General features: G+C 53.3%; 3 protein-coding genes and 1 long non-coding RNA gene across 4 annotated transcripts in view; 2 read left to right on the forward strand and 2 right to left on the reverse strand.

Annotated features, from left to right (window-relative positions):
• The window catches only part of MSH5 (mutS homolog 5), a 36,858-nt gene extending 32,409 nt beyond the window's left edge, over positions 1–4,449 (forward strand). Inside the window, exons 15-26 of the mRNA XM_011944838.1 lie at positions 319–391; positions 538–647; positions 868–948; positions 1,193–1,280; positions 1,553–1,742; positions 1,857–1,983; positions 2,454–2,603; positions 2,952–3,026; positions 3,237–3,380; positions 3,587–3,724; positions 3,885–3,958; positions 4,193–4,449. Coding sequence (XP_011800228.1) covers positions 319–391; positions 538–647; positions 868–948; positions 1,193–1,280; positions 1,553–1,742; positions 1,857–1,983; positions 2,454–2,603; positions 2,952–3,026; positions 3,237–3,380; positions 3,587–3,724; positions 3,885–3,958; positions 4,193–4,304 — 1,362 coding nt within the window. The 3' untranslated portion in view covers positions 4,305–4,449. The remainder of the gene's footprint in view (positions 1–318; positions 392–537; positions 648–867; positions 949–1,192; positions 1,281–1,552; positions 1,743–1,856; positions 1,984–2,453; positions 2,604–2,951; positions 3,027–3,236; positions 3,381–3,586; positions 3,725–3,884; positions 3,959–4,192) is intronic.
• On the forward strand, positions 2,484–6,630 carry SAPCD1 (suppressor APC domain containing 1). Its single transcript, XM_011944712.1, has 11 exons — positions 2,484–2,603; positions 2,952–3,026; positions 3,237–3,380; positions 3,587–3,634; positions 3,885–3,958; positions 4,193–4,343; positions 4,826–4,943; positions 5,191–5,331; positions 5,839–5,934; positions 6,041–6,130; positions 6,215–6,630. Exons 7-11 carry the CDS (start codon positions 4,830–4,832, stop codon positions 6,308–6,310), a joined length of 537 nt encoding a protein of 178 aa, XP_011800102.1. The 5' UTR covers positions 2,484–2,603; positions 2,952–3,026; positions 3,237–3,380; positions 3,587–3,634; positions 3,885–3,958; positions 4,193–4,343; positions 4,826–4,829; the 3' UTR covers positions 6,311–6,630.
• LOC105513743 lies at positions 5,910–7,339 on the reverse strand. The gene is made up of 2 exons (XR_001002080.1): positions 7,301–7,339; positions 5,910–6,499 (listed from the first exon to the last, which is right to left on the reverse strand). It is a non-coding gene; the product is annotated as an uncharacterized LOC105513743 (long non-coding RNA).
• A 15-nt stretch (positions 7,340–7,354) lies between these two features.
• Positions 7,355–12,648, reverse strand: part of VWA7 (von Willebrand factor A domain containing 7) — a 12,682-nt gene continuing 7,388 nt past the window's right edge. Inside the window, exons 8-17 of the mRNA XM_011944732.1 lie at positions 12,308–12,420; positions 11,967–12,083; positions 11,321–11,506; positions 9,648–9,780; positions 9,396–9,548; positions 9,202–9,294; positions 8,223–8,524; positions 8,005–8,144; positions 7,641–7,815; positions 7,355–7,528 (exon numbers count right to left, since the gene is read on the reverse strand). Coding sequence (XP_011800122.1) covers positions 7,355–7,528; positions 7,641–7,815; positions 8,005–8,144; positions 8,223–8,524; positions 9,202–9,294; positions 9,396–9,548; positions 9,648–9,780; positions 11,321–11,506; positions 11,967–12,083; positions 12,308–12,420 — 1,586 coding nt within the window. The remainder of the gene's footprint in view (positions 7,529–7,640; positions 7,816–8,004; positions 8,145–8,222; positions 8,525–9,201; positions 9,295–9,395; positions 9,549–9,647; positions 9,781–11,320; positions 11,507–11,966; positions 12,084–12,307; positions 12,421–12,648) is intronic.

Raw genomic sequence — 12,648 nt, forward strand, 5'->3', positions numbered from 1 at the left:
GGGGGAGAAAACTACAGGCCAGTATCCCTGATAAATATTAATGCCAAAATCTTAAAAAAAAAATACTAAACATCATTCTTCAGGATGGTGCCATTGCACTCCAGTCTGGGCAACAAGAGCGAAACTCTGTCTCGGGAAAAAAAAAAAAAAAAAAAAAAAAAAGAATGGGATGGTGACAGGAGGCGGCAGAACTTCAGGGAAGTATCTGGAGGATGAGAGTTAAAGCAGGACTGCAGGGAGAATTGGGGCCCAAGGAGAGCTGAGGAACAGGATAGAGAGAGGGTGCCGGGTGCTAAGAAACAGTACTTATCTCCTCAGGTGGACTTTGAGGGCAGCCTTGCTGAAAATCGCTTCACAGTCCTCCCCAACATAGATCCTGAAATTGATGAGAGTGAGTGTTGGGTGCGGATGGGCCTGTGAGCCCTGCGCAGTGATGGAAGTACCATCCTTGGCAGGTGGTTCCCACAGCTGGGGATCTTCATAGCAACCAGGGCAGGAGCCTCACTTTTGATAACCACATGTCTTCCACCCTTGTAGAAAAGCGAAGACTGATGGGACTTCCCAGTTTCCTTACTGAGGTTGCCCGCAAGGAGCTGGAGAATCTGGACTCACGTATTCCTTCATGCAGTGTCATCTACATCCCTCTGGTGAGGGCAAGAGAGTGGGTGTAGCCTTCAGAGGTCTTTTGGGGGAGATATTAGGCTTATGAAAGAATACTGGTAGATAAGAAAACTTGTGGGGCAGCCTGAAGAACATGAACACTTTTTTGTGGGGATACAGGGATCTCTTAAGCTCCTTCTAGGGAGGGGAGGTGTCCAGTAAGTCTCCAACCAGGAAAGTAGAGTATCTCCTCTTTACTCTCCCCAGATCGGCTTCCTTCTTTCTATTCCTCGCCTGCCTTTCATGGTAGAGGCCAGTGACTTTGAGATTAATGGACTGGACTTCATGGTAAGACCCTCAACCTCTGTAAGGTGAGTGATGAGGAAAATGAGTCAGCAGCTGAGGGAGGGCCTTACCCTACAGCAGCACTGCCCAATATGGGATCTCTCTGTAGTTTTATTCTGAGCTTTACCAGCACTGAGACAAAGGAAAGAGAAGTCAGGGTTAGGGGCTGGAGGTGGGGTTAGAAAGATGGGGAAGGAGAGGAGGACCAAGAGATGCAAAGCCCACAGCTTTGAACCACTGTATCCAGTTTCTCTCAGAGGAGAAGCTGCACTATCGTAGTGCCCGAACCAAGGAGCTGGATGCATTGCTGGGGGACCTGCACTGTGAGATCCGGGGTGAGGAGAAGCCAGAGGTTATATGCATTGTAAGATGTTTTTTAAAAAAGCAGCCAGGGGAAGGAGGGGAGTGGGCAACTTGGGGATGCTTCCAACAGGCCCCTTCTCTTCCTGTTCTCTGTCTCACTCACTCTGACTCTATCTTTCCCTCTCAATGTCTTGAGATCTCAGATTGTCTCTGCAACCTGTTTCCAGATCCCTCTAGGGGCCTCTGTCTCTTCTTCACTTTCCCCTGGAGCTGACCTCTAGCTCCCTCCCTCACCCATTCCCAGACCAGGAGACGCTGCTGATGTACCAGCTACAGTGCCAGGTGCTGGCACGAGCAGCTGTCTTAACCCAAGTATTGGACCTTGCCTCCCGCCTGGACGTCCTGCTGGCTCTTGCCAGTGCTGCCCGGGACTATGGCTACTCAAGGCCGCGTTACTCCCCTCAGGTCCTTGGGGTGCGAATCCAGAATGGCAGGTAAGAATAGAGGTGGGTGGAGGAATAGACATGAGGGGCTCAAAGGCTACATCTTCTGGGAGTTCATCCATCTTGATCCACAAGCCATGTGAGGTGCCTCTCCACCCACTGCAGACATCCTCTGATGGAACTCTGTGCCCGAACTTTTGTGCCCAACTCCACAGAATGTGGTGGGGACAAAGGAAGGGTCAAAGTCATCACTGGACCCAACTCATCAGGGAAGAGCATATACCTCAAACAGGTGAGGAGAAGCCCTGCAGCCTGGGCCTCTGGCACCTCCTGCATCTACTCCACCCCTGCTTGCCAACCAACCCAGTCTCCTGCAGCTCTTCTCCCGTTTTCTGACCCCGCTCTTCATGAAAGGACCATCACCTACATCCAGCTGCTTCCTTCCACCTCACATGTTCTCATTCTCTACTGGAGAGCCATGCTCTAATGGAACTTTCCATGGTTCAAATTCCTTCACCCGTCTCCGAGTAGGTACACACCACTCCCAAGTATGTCTCTGCCCACGTCCCATGTCTCTTTACTGATTCTAAATTAGCCAACGGGGCTATGATTGGGACTGGGGGAGGAGAGACAGAGTCAGTGTATCTGTTTCTCCTGGTTCACCCTGTCCATCTCTCTTTGATCTGTCATTCATGCCTTGAGCCTCACTTTCACCTCAGCCCACAGCACCAAGCCTCAGGCCCTGTCTCCTTCCCTATTCAGGTAGGCTTGATCACATTTATGGCCCTGGTAGGCAGCTTTGTGCCAGCAGAGGAGGCCGAAATTGGGGCAGTAGACGCCATCTTCACACGAATTCATAGCTGTGAATCCATCTCCCTTGGCCTCTCCACCTTCATGATCGACCTCAACCAGGTCAAAGGGAACAAAGGGAGGTGGGATTGAGGAAGGGGATAATGGGAAAGGAACCCCTGAAAATGCTCATAACAGGAAAGCATGCCCTCTGCTGCATACCCTTTATACTAAAAGTGGGGAACACTAAGGTCAGAGATAGGAAGAATCAATACCACAAACATTTCTTGAACCCTTGCTTCATGTGAGTCACTGTTGGCAAAGAGGATGAACAAAGCTTGCACCTCAGCATTCAAGAACTTGCAGTGCAGTAGGAAGGGCGCGTATATAGCTTTATTCACAGGCCAACTGTGGTCAGTGCGTTACAGGCTTCCAATACTAACTTTCCCTTGTCCACCTTACACCCTGCAGGTGGCAAAAGCAGTGAACAATGCCACTGCACAGTCGCTGGTCCTCATTGATGAATTTGGAAAGGGAACCAACACGGTGAGGGGAGAAACTGATGAGGGGAGAAACTAAGGAGGGGAAAGTGGAGGAGGATGAAGGAGCATGACAGTGAGGCTGGGCATCTGGAATGGAATAGGGCTGTGTGGGCAGAAAAGAAGTAGAACATGAGACAGGGAAAGGCCAGTGCAAGGGCAAAGGGGCACATGGGGTCCCCATGGCTCCGAACCCTAACCTCTGCCCTCCTTGCAGGTGGATGGGCTCGCGCTTCTGGCCGCTGTGCTCCGACACTGGCTGGCACGTGGACCCACATGCCCCCACATCTTTGTGGCCACCAACTTTCTGAACCTTGTTCAGTTACAGCTGCTGCCACAAGGGCCCCTGGTGCAGTATTTGGTGAGGAGACCAATCTAGCTCCTCGGAGGGCCCCAGGCTGGGCATTTCCCAGAGGTGGGGATTGGCTCCTGTATCAGAACAAAGCCTCCCTCAGCACAGAGACCACATCCCTTCCCTTTTCTCCCTCCCCACAGGATTGGCCAAGGGTTTCAGGACAGGAAGGAGGTGATTGATGATATACTTACTGTCTTTTATTCTCTTTTAAGACCATGGAGACCTGTGAGGATGGCAACGACCTTGTCTTCTTCTATCAGGTTTGCGAAGGTGTTGCAAAGGCCAGCCATGCTTCCCACACAGCTGCCCAGGCTGGGCTTCCTGACAAGCTTGTAGCTCGTGGCAAGGAGGTGATGAGATCCAAATGTGCAGCCACGTCCACATAAGAGCTCCCTTCCATTCCTAGTCCTATTGGGCCTGGGTCTAGGTCCACAGGATTTCTGACCCTTATTTTCCCTTCTCTTCCCCAACTCACCGTACTCCTCCCACCATCTTGCTTGTCGTTCCTAGGTCTCAGACTTGATCTGCAGTGGAAAACCCATCAAGCCTGTCAAGGATTTGCTAAAGAAGAACCAAATGGAAAAGTGAGTGTGTGGCCCCAGTGTCTTTGCCCTCTCTGCATCTTCTCCTGCAACTCTTCTCCCCTTTTCAGGGACTCAGCCTTCCTCCAGCACTTTGCCCTTCAGAAACCCACCATTTCTTTCTGAAATCCCTAAATCTTCAAGATCCCAGGTTTCCTGTGCCACAGCCTCTCCCCTCTGCCCAGGGACTTGGTTGTCCATTCTGCCATAAATCTTGCTATTTTCTCTCTTCTTCAGTTGCCAGACATTAGTGGATAAGTTTATGAAACTGGATTTGGAAGATCCTAACCTGGACTTGAACGTTTTCATGAGCCAGGAAGTGCTGCCTGCTGCCACCAGCATCCTCTGAGAGTCCTTCCTGTGTCCTCCCCAGCCTCCTGAGACCCCAGTGGGCTGCCATGCCCTCTTTGTTTCCTTATCGCCTTCAGACCCAGAGTTTTTAGTTTCCCTAGAAATTTTGTTTCATATTAGGAATAAAGTTTATTTTGAAGAAAGATACTGTTTCTTTAGGCCAGCCAAAACAAGAGACTAGGAAAGATCCGAAACACAGAGCAGAAGTCCACAGGGGAACCTGCCCTGCCTCAATAAAAATACAGTGTCCTTGCTGTAGGAAGACTCTCAGATTCTACCCAAGGATCGTTCATGAGAACAAACCACTTCAGAGAGGCCCTACAAAACAGATTAGAGGGAAGACAGAGGGGCCCAAGGCAGATGGTCTCTCTTCTCAAGTAGGAACACCCCAGCCTCAGACAGACACAGCAGGAAGGGGCCTGAGAGGCTGACAGAGGCAGGATGGGTGCAAGGCAGGGGTGGAAGGGAGGGACCAGCCCGGGCTGCACCAGTGGGAGTGGCTCCACCCTTCCACCTCAGAGCCATGGGGAGCCAGGGCTCTGGCGGGATGCCCTTGGTGCAGGTTCCCTACACAGTCCTGCTGCTGCCGCTGGGAACAAGCCGCCAAGACCCGGGGGCCCAGAGCTTCTTCCTTTGGGTGAGTATCAGCACAACAAGAGGTCCCAGGGGAAGTCTCTCCATAGACCTGCCCTTTATGTTTCCATTCAATCTGAGGGCCCACAGTGTTCCCACCTGCCTCCCCTTGCCCTCCAGGTCCTCAGTGGCCAGTCTGGGTTCACACTCAGTGACCACACAGTGAACCCAACCAGGGGTGGAGAGAAAGGGCCATAACCCAGAGCCCTGCTGTGGCACGAGAGTCAGCCTCTGTGCTTGCTTTTTCCCAGCTGCGGAGGATGCAGGCTCTGGAGAGAGAACAGGATGCCCTGTGGCAGGGGCTGGAGCTGCTACAGCATGGCCAGGCCTGGTTTGAAGACCGTCTGAAGGAGGCACAGCAACGGCAGCTGCATCTAGGGGCCCTTGGTGAGGTATGGGGGCTGCCCCTCTGTGTGAAGGGGGGGAAGGCCAGGGAGGGAAGAACAAGGAATGTGTAGACACAGCCTGAGACCACTCTGGAGAGGGGAGAGTTAATGGTCAGGGATCATGAATTGGAGGCAGCATCGTAATGACAGGATGCCACCAAGTGTTAAGTTGGTGTTCATTGTTGGGGCTGGAGGAAGCTGGTCTGCATTCCATTCAGAGGGATTTGGATCACTCCATGGAGATGAGGGCGTGGCCGGATTATTCCAATGGGGCAGGGATGGACAGGGAGGCTCCATGAAGAGTAGGGAAAGGGGGTGTTGTGCTATTTGAGGGGATGGAGGAACTGACCTGCTAAAGAGATGGAAGTGAAGAGTATTGGATTTTCCCACCTGCCTGGGAGGGTACTGGGATGAGGGAATCCGGATGAGAGGGATGGCCTGTGGTGACAGGAATAGAGTGGCAGATGGACCTCAGGTTTTCACCATGTTGTCAGCCTCCAACTCCTCCTCTAGAATTTTCTAACAGATTTACACTCAGAGCCTGGTGGCCCCCCGTTAGCCCAGATTCAAAAGGTGAACATCTGTTTGCAGAATCTGATTCATGAGAAGGTGAGTTTATTGTTTTCAGTTTAGACTTTTGGGAAGCTGGACTAGTGAGGGGAGTTGTTGGGGTCAGTGCTGGCTTAACAGAAAACACAGTGAATTTCCCCTCCAGTTCTCCCCAAGTCCACTGAACAAGGCTAGTTCCTGCACCACCCAGGATTCAAAGGAAAGACGAAGGAAGCAGAACTTGTGGCGGCAACAGGTAAACTTCAAGAGAGAGGGCAGGAGTCCCACCCTACAGGGCTGGGAGGAGCCCAGAGGCCCATCTGTTTCTCCTCTCCTCTAGGAGTTGTCAAGGCAGCAGAAAGGAGTCACCCAGCCAAAGGAGGAGGTGGCTCAGCAGGGCTGCACCAACAGGCCAAGAGGCCCTACCTGTGTCTGAACCCTCCTCTCACTCCCCTAAGCCTGGTGAAACAGTCAGAAGCCCCAGGCTCCTTTTTCTGTTTCTTAACTCAACAGCTAAAAAATGGCTCCAGGTAGTGAGTCAATGAAGTTCAGACATCTTGGTGTAATGTTTCTCCTCTGCTCCTGAAAACTTCGCCTTCTTGGTGTCTCACGTCCTCATTCTCCCCTATATGATGTGCAAAAATGATCTTTCTTTGAAATCCCTCTGGGGAGAAGACATGTTTATTGAAACTGTCCTTCAGCCTTAAATACAAAAATAAAACCAAAGCTGCTCCAGAAAGCAACTTTCTCCAAAAATGTCTTTGGTTTGTTTCTCATAGGGTTAGGAAAAGTGCATTGTGGGAAAATCCATTGCCCTCTATCCCAGTCTTACAGGGTTTTTTGTTTTGTTTCTGTGATAGGGTCTTACTGTCGCTCAGGCTGTAGTGCAGTGGTGCGACCACAGCTCACTGCAGCCTCAACCTCCTGGGCTCAAGTGATCCTCCTGCCTCAGCCTCCCAGAGTGCTGGGATTACAGGCGTGAGCCACCGCGCCCAGCCCCAGTCTTGAAGTTTTTAAGAAAGGAAAGGGATGTGCTGGAGAAAGAAAACCTTCATTGGCGGGGCACGGTGGCTCATGCCTGTAATTCCAGCACTTTGGGAGGCCGAGGCAGTTGGATCACCTGAGGTCAGGAGTTCGAGACCAGCCTTTCCAACATAGTGAAACCCTGTCTCTACTAAAAATACAAAAAATTAGCCGGGCATGGTGGTGGGCACCTGTGATCCCAGCTACTTGGGAGGCTGAGTCAGGAGAACTGCTTGAACCTGGGAGGCGGAGGTTGCAGTGAGCTGAGATCGGGCCACTGCACTCCAGCCTGGGCATAAGAGCAAAACTCCGTCTCAAAAAAAAGAAAAAGAAAACCTTCATCCCAGCTAGGAGAGGCAAGGTCCTAAGGCCTATGTGACAAATGTGTCCCAGGTCTTCTTACCAATGGGGAGGTTGAAAATAGTGCTGGACACCCATCCCTCTGTAGTCTGTTGTGTCACCAGGAGGCCAGGCCTCGCAGAAGCAACAACCCTCCAACTGTGCCCCACCAGGGGCTGCCCGCCAACCCTGCCCCAGCCCTGCCTTGAGTCACCAATGTGAAGGGGGAAAAGGCAGGGGTGGCCGTGGTGAGGGTTGGGTCAGATGAGCCGGTAGGGGTGGCGAGCTGGTCCTGCGGGGAAGAGGAAGAGAATGACAGGGTGTGCTAGAGTGTACTCAAATTAAGCCTACACCACCCTCCCCCTGCCTTGCCTACCCTGTGATGGAAAGTAGCGGTGCCTCACCTGCGGGGCTGGGGCCAATACCAGGAGCCGGAGGAAAGCATGAGTCGGGGGCACTGGGCTGTCTTCTCGTCCCGCTGCAGTCACAGTCACCATCACCACGGAATCCAGGGCCGCTGAGTCTGGGACCTCCAGCCACAGGCGGCCCCAGACCGACTCATTCAGTTCCAGGTGAGCCCTGGAGAGACGATACAGGCGTCGCTAAAGCCCCTGGCTGTCCAGAGCCGAGAGTCAGGGGACGCCCGCAGGGGCACATGAGGTGAGAGGAGGATTCTGAGAGCCAATCGGAAGGGGCCAGGGGCGGGGCTTGGGATAAGCACGGGCCGGGCAATTTGCCAGAGGGAGCTGGAGGGTTCAGGGGCCTCACCTGGAGAGGTTGGAGGTGAGGGAGAAGCTGGGGTTGACGGAAGTCCTAAGGTCAAGATCCTGAGGGCCCGAGAAGCTGCCGATGCGCAGACTGAGCGGGACCTTGCTGCCCGGGGCCAAGAAACCCGAGGGGGCAGTAAGCTGCAGAGAAGGGCTCGTCAGGGAAGGGGCCGCTCCAACTCTTTCCAACCCCAGCCGCACTTTCCCCTAGCGTCTCACCTCCAGAAGGACAGGGACTACAGTGCTAGGCTGAGGGGCAGCCCTGTGCAGGCGCCGCCCCGCTCCGTCCTGGCCAATCAGCTCCAGGGAGAAGGGTCTAGGGGTGGACAGCAGCGTGGGCGGCAGCGAGGCTGCGAGGAGACCTCGCTCCGGAGGTCCCACGGGCTCCAAAGGCACCCGGCCTAGTTCGGCACCGTCTGGGACCCCTCGAAGGATGACGTGGGAGAAATGCGGCTGAGGATCCCCAGGATTCGCTTGGGAACCCAACCCTGTCACTTCTACCAGCAGCTGGGTCTGGAGACCTGGGACAGGGGCGAGGAGGGGAGAACACTGTGAGATTCGGAGACACAGGGAGAAAAGAATTAATGGCCTTCAAAATAAGGGTTCCCTCTGGGGAGTATGGCTGGGAAAACAGGTTACCTTCAAGGGGTATCGATGGGGAGCATCAGGAGGGAGTTCTGGGGTGCTGGAAATGTCCTATATCCTGAACTGGGCATATTATATGAAATCCATCAAACTGTACACTTTAGTGCACATTATGTAAATTATAACTCAATATAAAAGTTATGCATATGCATAGATGTATGTATACATATATATGTTATATATATACACACACACATACATATATATATAAAACTGGGGGTTTGGCCGGGCATGGTGGCTCATGCCTGTAATCCCAGCGCTTTGGGAGGCCAAGGCGGGTGGATCACGAAGTCAAGAGATCGAGATCATCCTGGCTAACACAGCGAAACCCCATCTCTACTAAAAATACAAAACATTAGCCGGGCGTGGTGGCAGGTGCCTGTAGTCCCAGCTACTCGGGAGGCTGAGACAGGAGAATGGCATGAACCCGGGAGGTGGAGCTTGCAGTGAGCCAAGATCGCACCACTGCACTCCAGCCTGGGTGACGAGTGGACAAAATAAATAAATAAATAACTGGGGGTTAGGTGGGTGGGGGCTCAGGGAATAGATGTACCTGCAACTGGCTGAGTCAGGGGGTAGAGGCCAGGGTGGGGTCCATCCTCCATGGAGATCCCAAAGTGGAAGAGGAAGTCCAGGGAGGTCTGGGCTGGGAAAGGGCAAAGGCAGTCAGAGCCCTTCCTGAAAGGAATGTGTTCTCGGAGGCCTGCAGTCTCTCCTTTCCTTTCCCAGGAACACCTCCCTCCTTACCTTGCACTCTCACCCCAGGGCTGTCCACAGCTGTGACCTGGATCTCCCAGGTTCCTGTCTGTGGAGGGTCATGCATGGTCACCATCCAGAACTGCCCAAAGCGGTGAGTGTGACCTAGAGGACCCGTGCCTTCCTTCTGGTTCTGGGAGACCCCTGGGGTCAGGGAAGAAATGAAACACTGGCTCTCCTTGAGTACCTCACCTCGACTGTCTATTCCCCAGTCGCCATTCTTCCCTCTGCCTTCAGAGGTACCTGCAGGGTTCTTGATCCAGAAGCTGCTGATGTCCCCGTGGATCCGGACTGTGATCTTCTGGAGCAGCCCATCCACGCTGAACACAAGTGGCCGCCCAGGCACCACAAAAGGAGGGTCCAGGGGAAGAGTCACCTTGAGGGATCAGCAGGACCAGAAAATGGGGGAGAAGATGAGGTATGGGGATGAGGAACAAAGAAGATAGGGGAGATAGGAAGAAACCATGTCATTGGGCCGGGTGCAGTGGCTCACGTCTGTAATCCTAGCACTTTGGGAGGCTGAGGCAGGCAAATCACAAGGTCAGGAGTTCGAGACCAGCCTGGCTAACATAGTGAAACTATGTCTCTACAAAAATACAAAAAAAAAACACAAAAAATTAGCCAGGTGTGGTGGTGGGTGCCTGTAATCCGAGCTACTTGGGAGGCTGGGGCAGGAGAACTGCTTGAACCCAGGAGGAGGAGGTTACAGTGAGCCAAGATCGTGCCATTGCACTCCAGCCCGGGTGACAGTGCAAGACTCTGTCTTAAAAAAAAAAAAAGAGGCCGGGCGCGGTGGCTCAAGCCTGTAATCCCAGCACTTTGGGAGGCCGAGACGGGCGGATCACGAGGTCAGGAGATCGAGACCATCCTGGCTAACACGGTGAAACCCCGTCTCTACTAAAAATACAAAAAACTAGCCGGGCAATGTGGCAGGCGCCTGTAGTCCCAGCTACTCGGGAGGCTGAGGCAGGAGAATGGCGTAAACCCGGGAGGCGGAGCTTGCAGTGAGCTGAGATCGGGCCACTGCACTCCAGCCTGGGCGACAGAGCGAGACTCCGTCTCAACAACAACAACAACAACAACAAAAAACCACGTCACACAGGGAGAAAGGGGTACAGTGAGAGAGGGGCACAGGGCCAGGGATGAAGTTATTATGGTCAGGGACAAAGTTGGAGGCAAGGGATTCAGGATGAGACAATCAGATCTTGTGCCCCATTAAAAGATGATGGGCCAGGCATGGTGGCTCATGTCTGTAATCCCAGCACCTGGGAGACCAAGGCAGGAGGATCACTTGAGGCCATGGGTTCAAGACCAGCCTAGTCAATAAAGTGAGACTCTGTCTCTGCAAAATACAAGCCACCTCCCCAAAAAGATGGTAGGACTTCCTGTGGTAATGCTGAAGGCAGAATACTGGAAGCCAAGCGGGGAGGGGTTTACTGATATAAAAGGACAATACAGGCCAGGCGCGGTGCGTCGAGCCTGTAATCCCAGCACTGGGGGAGGCCAAGGTGGGCAGATCACTTGAGGTCATGAGCTCGAGACCAGCCCGGCCAAAAAACTGGTGAAACCCTGGCTCTACTAAAAAAATACAAAAATTAGCTGGGCCTGGTGGTGGGTGCCTTAACTGCAGCTACTCGGGAGACTGAGGCAGGAGAATCCCTTGAACCTGGGAGGCAGAGCTTGCAGTGAGCTGAGATCGCGCCACTGAACTCCAGCCTGGGTGACAGTGAGACTCCATCTCAAAAAAAGAGAAATGGTTAGCCATGGATCTCAGAGGGGGAGAAACTTCTTTCCTGCCCCGTGACTGGAAGAACAACAGAGCAGTGAGAGTGATTCCCCTTTCTCCTATAAGAAGAGAGGTGCAGCCTGACCACCCTTCAGTTCCTAAGTGAGGGCCCTGGCCCCCACTTACTCACCAGGGCAGCCATGCTGTCCCCAACAATGGCTGCCACGTCTCCAATGTGCTGGTCTTTGGTGAAGATCACTTCTCCTCCTGAGGCCAGGGCCACTGCTTTGTATGGCTCAAAACGCAGAGGGGACAAGATCTCACGCCGAGCTCGGCCCTGAACCCTTGATGTGTCTTCAGTCACCAGGAATGTGACCTGTGGCCAGAAGAGAGCTCGGTGGCTGGGGTGCCCAAGTGCCATCCACAATGATGAGTGAGAATCCCTGTGCTCAAGCTTTCTCCAGAGCTGATGGTTCGTGATGAGGCCTCTGCCTGCCTTCTGGCTGCTGGGATGGGGTCTCCCAGTGACAACCCCCTGCCTTCGGTTAGTAGTTGGCCACCCCCTTGTCACAGTGGATTTTTGGCGACTAGATCCCCAGTTCTTCACATTGTTTACTGGGCAGGTTGAAATAAAAATTCTGCATTATTAAGGGTAGGGTCTCCTACGTGTATCATTAAAGGTATCAGGAAAGGTTTCGTTCGTTGTCTGCTTCTCCCATGTGCCAAGGCTTGTCGGGCCACCATAGTGTGCTACAACCCTCGTGATGAGATTGTCATCACAGGGTCTCTCACATCCCTGGGAGGCTAACACTGGGTCTCTCACCAGCTCTGCTCACCCGGCAGCGCCGTTCCTGAGTCAGGGATTCCACCTGGTTGGTGAGAAAGGCATCCTTGGGGGAGGCATCCGTGAAGACAAAGATGTCTGAGAGTGGAGGTGTGTGCAGCAGGGCCAGCTGGCAGGGAAGGCAACGACCAATGTTAACAATGGCAGCAGGAGGGGAATGGGTAGAGCCAAGGAGGATGAAGCAGAAGGGAATATGGCCCCGTAATCCTGGAGTGAAGCTAGTGGATCTAGATTCTGAAGGTAGCAGGGAGCCCCAGGAGGGATCTAGCTCCCCCTGGTGGTGGGGCCAGGAAACGCAGGGGGGATAAGAACGGAGGAGGGGAGGGGCCAGACCTGCAGGGCTGACAGGCACATCTCAGGCTCGTCTCCACCCCCCAAGGCATGGATCTCATTAAGCTGTTGCCAGAAGCTGTCAGGGTCACTGGTTGTAAAGACAGGGCCAAACCCTGGGAAGGGGAAAGGAGGTTAAGATAAGTGAGGAAAGAGCTCCCCTCATTCCTACCCAGAGCCATCTCCCCAGTTGAGGGTCCCTGTGTGCTTCTGGAGTGGACAAGTAGTGAAATAACAATACTCCATTATAAGACTCATACTTGGCCAGGCGCAGTGGCTCACACCTGTAATCCTAGCACTTTGGGGAGCCAAGGCAGGTGGTCACGAGGTCAAGAGATCAAGAC

This window comes from Colobus angolensis, unplaced genomic scaffold (assembly GCF_000951035.1).
Source record: "Colobus angolensis palliatus isolate OR3802 unplaced genomic scaffold, Cang.pa_1.0 Scaffold236, whole genome shotgun sequence".
In the NCBI taxonomy this organism is placed as follows: Eukaryota; Metazoa; Chordata; class Mammalia; order Primates; family Cercopithecidae; genus Colobus; species Colobus angolensis.

Coding starts and splice junctions, on each gene's coding strand:
- SAPCD1 (XM_011944712.1), top strand. CDS start 4,830: ATGGGGAGCCAGGGCTCTGGCGGGATGCCCTTGGTGCAGGTTCCCTAC. Junction 4,944..5,190: donor CCCAGAGCTTCTTCCTTTGG/GTGAGTATCAGC, acceptor GCTTTTTCCCAG/CTGCGGAGGATGCAGGCTCT. Junction 5,332..5,838: donor ATCTAGGGGCCCTTGGTGAG/GTATGGGGGCTG, acceptor CTCCTCCTCTAG/AATTTTCTAACAGATTTACA.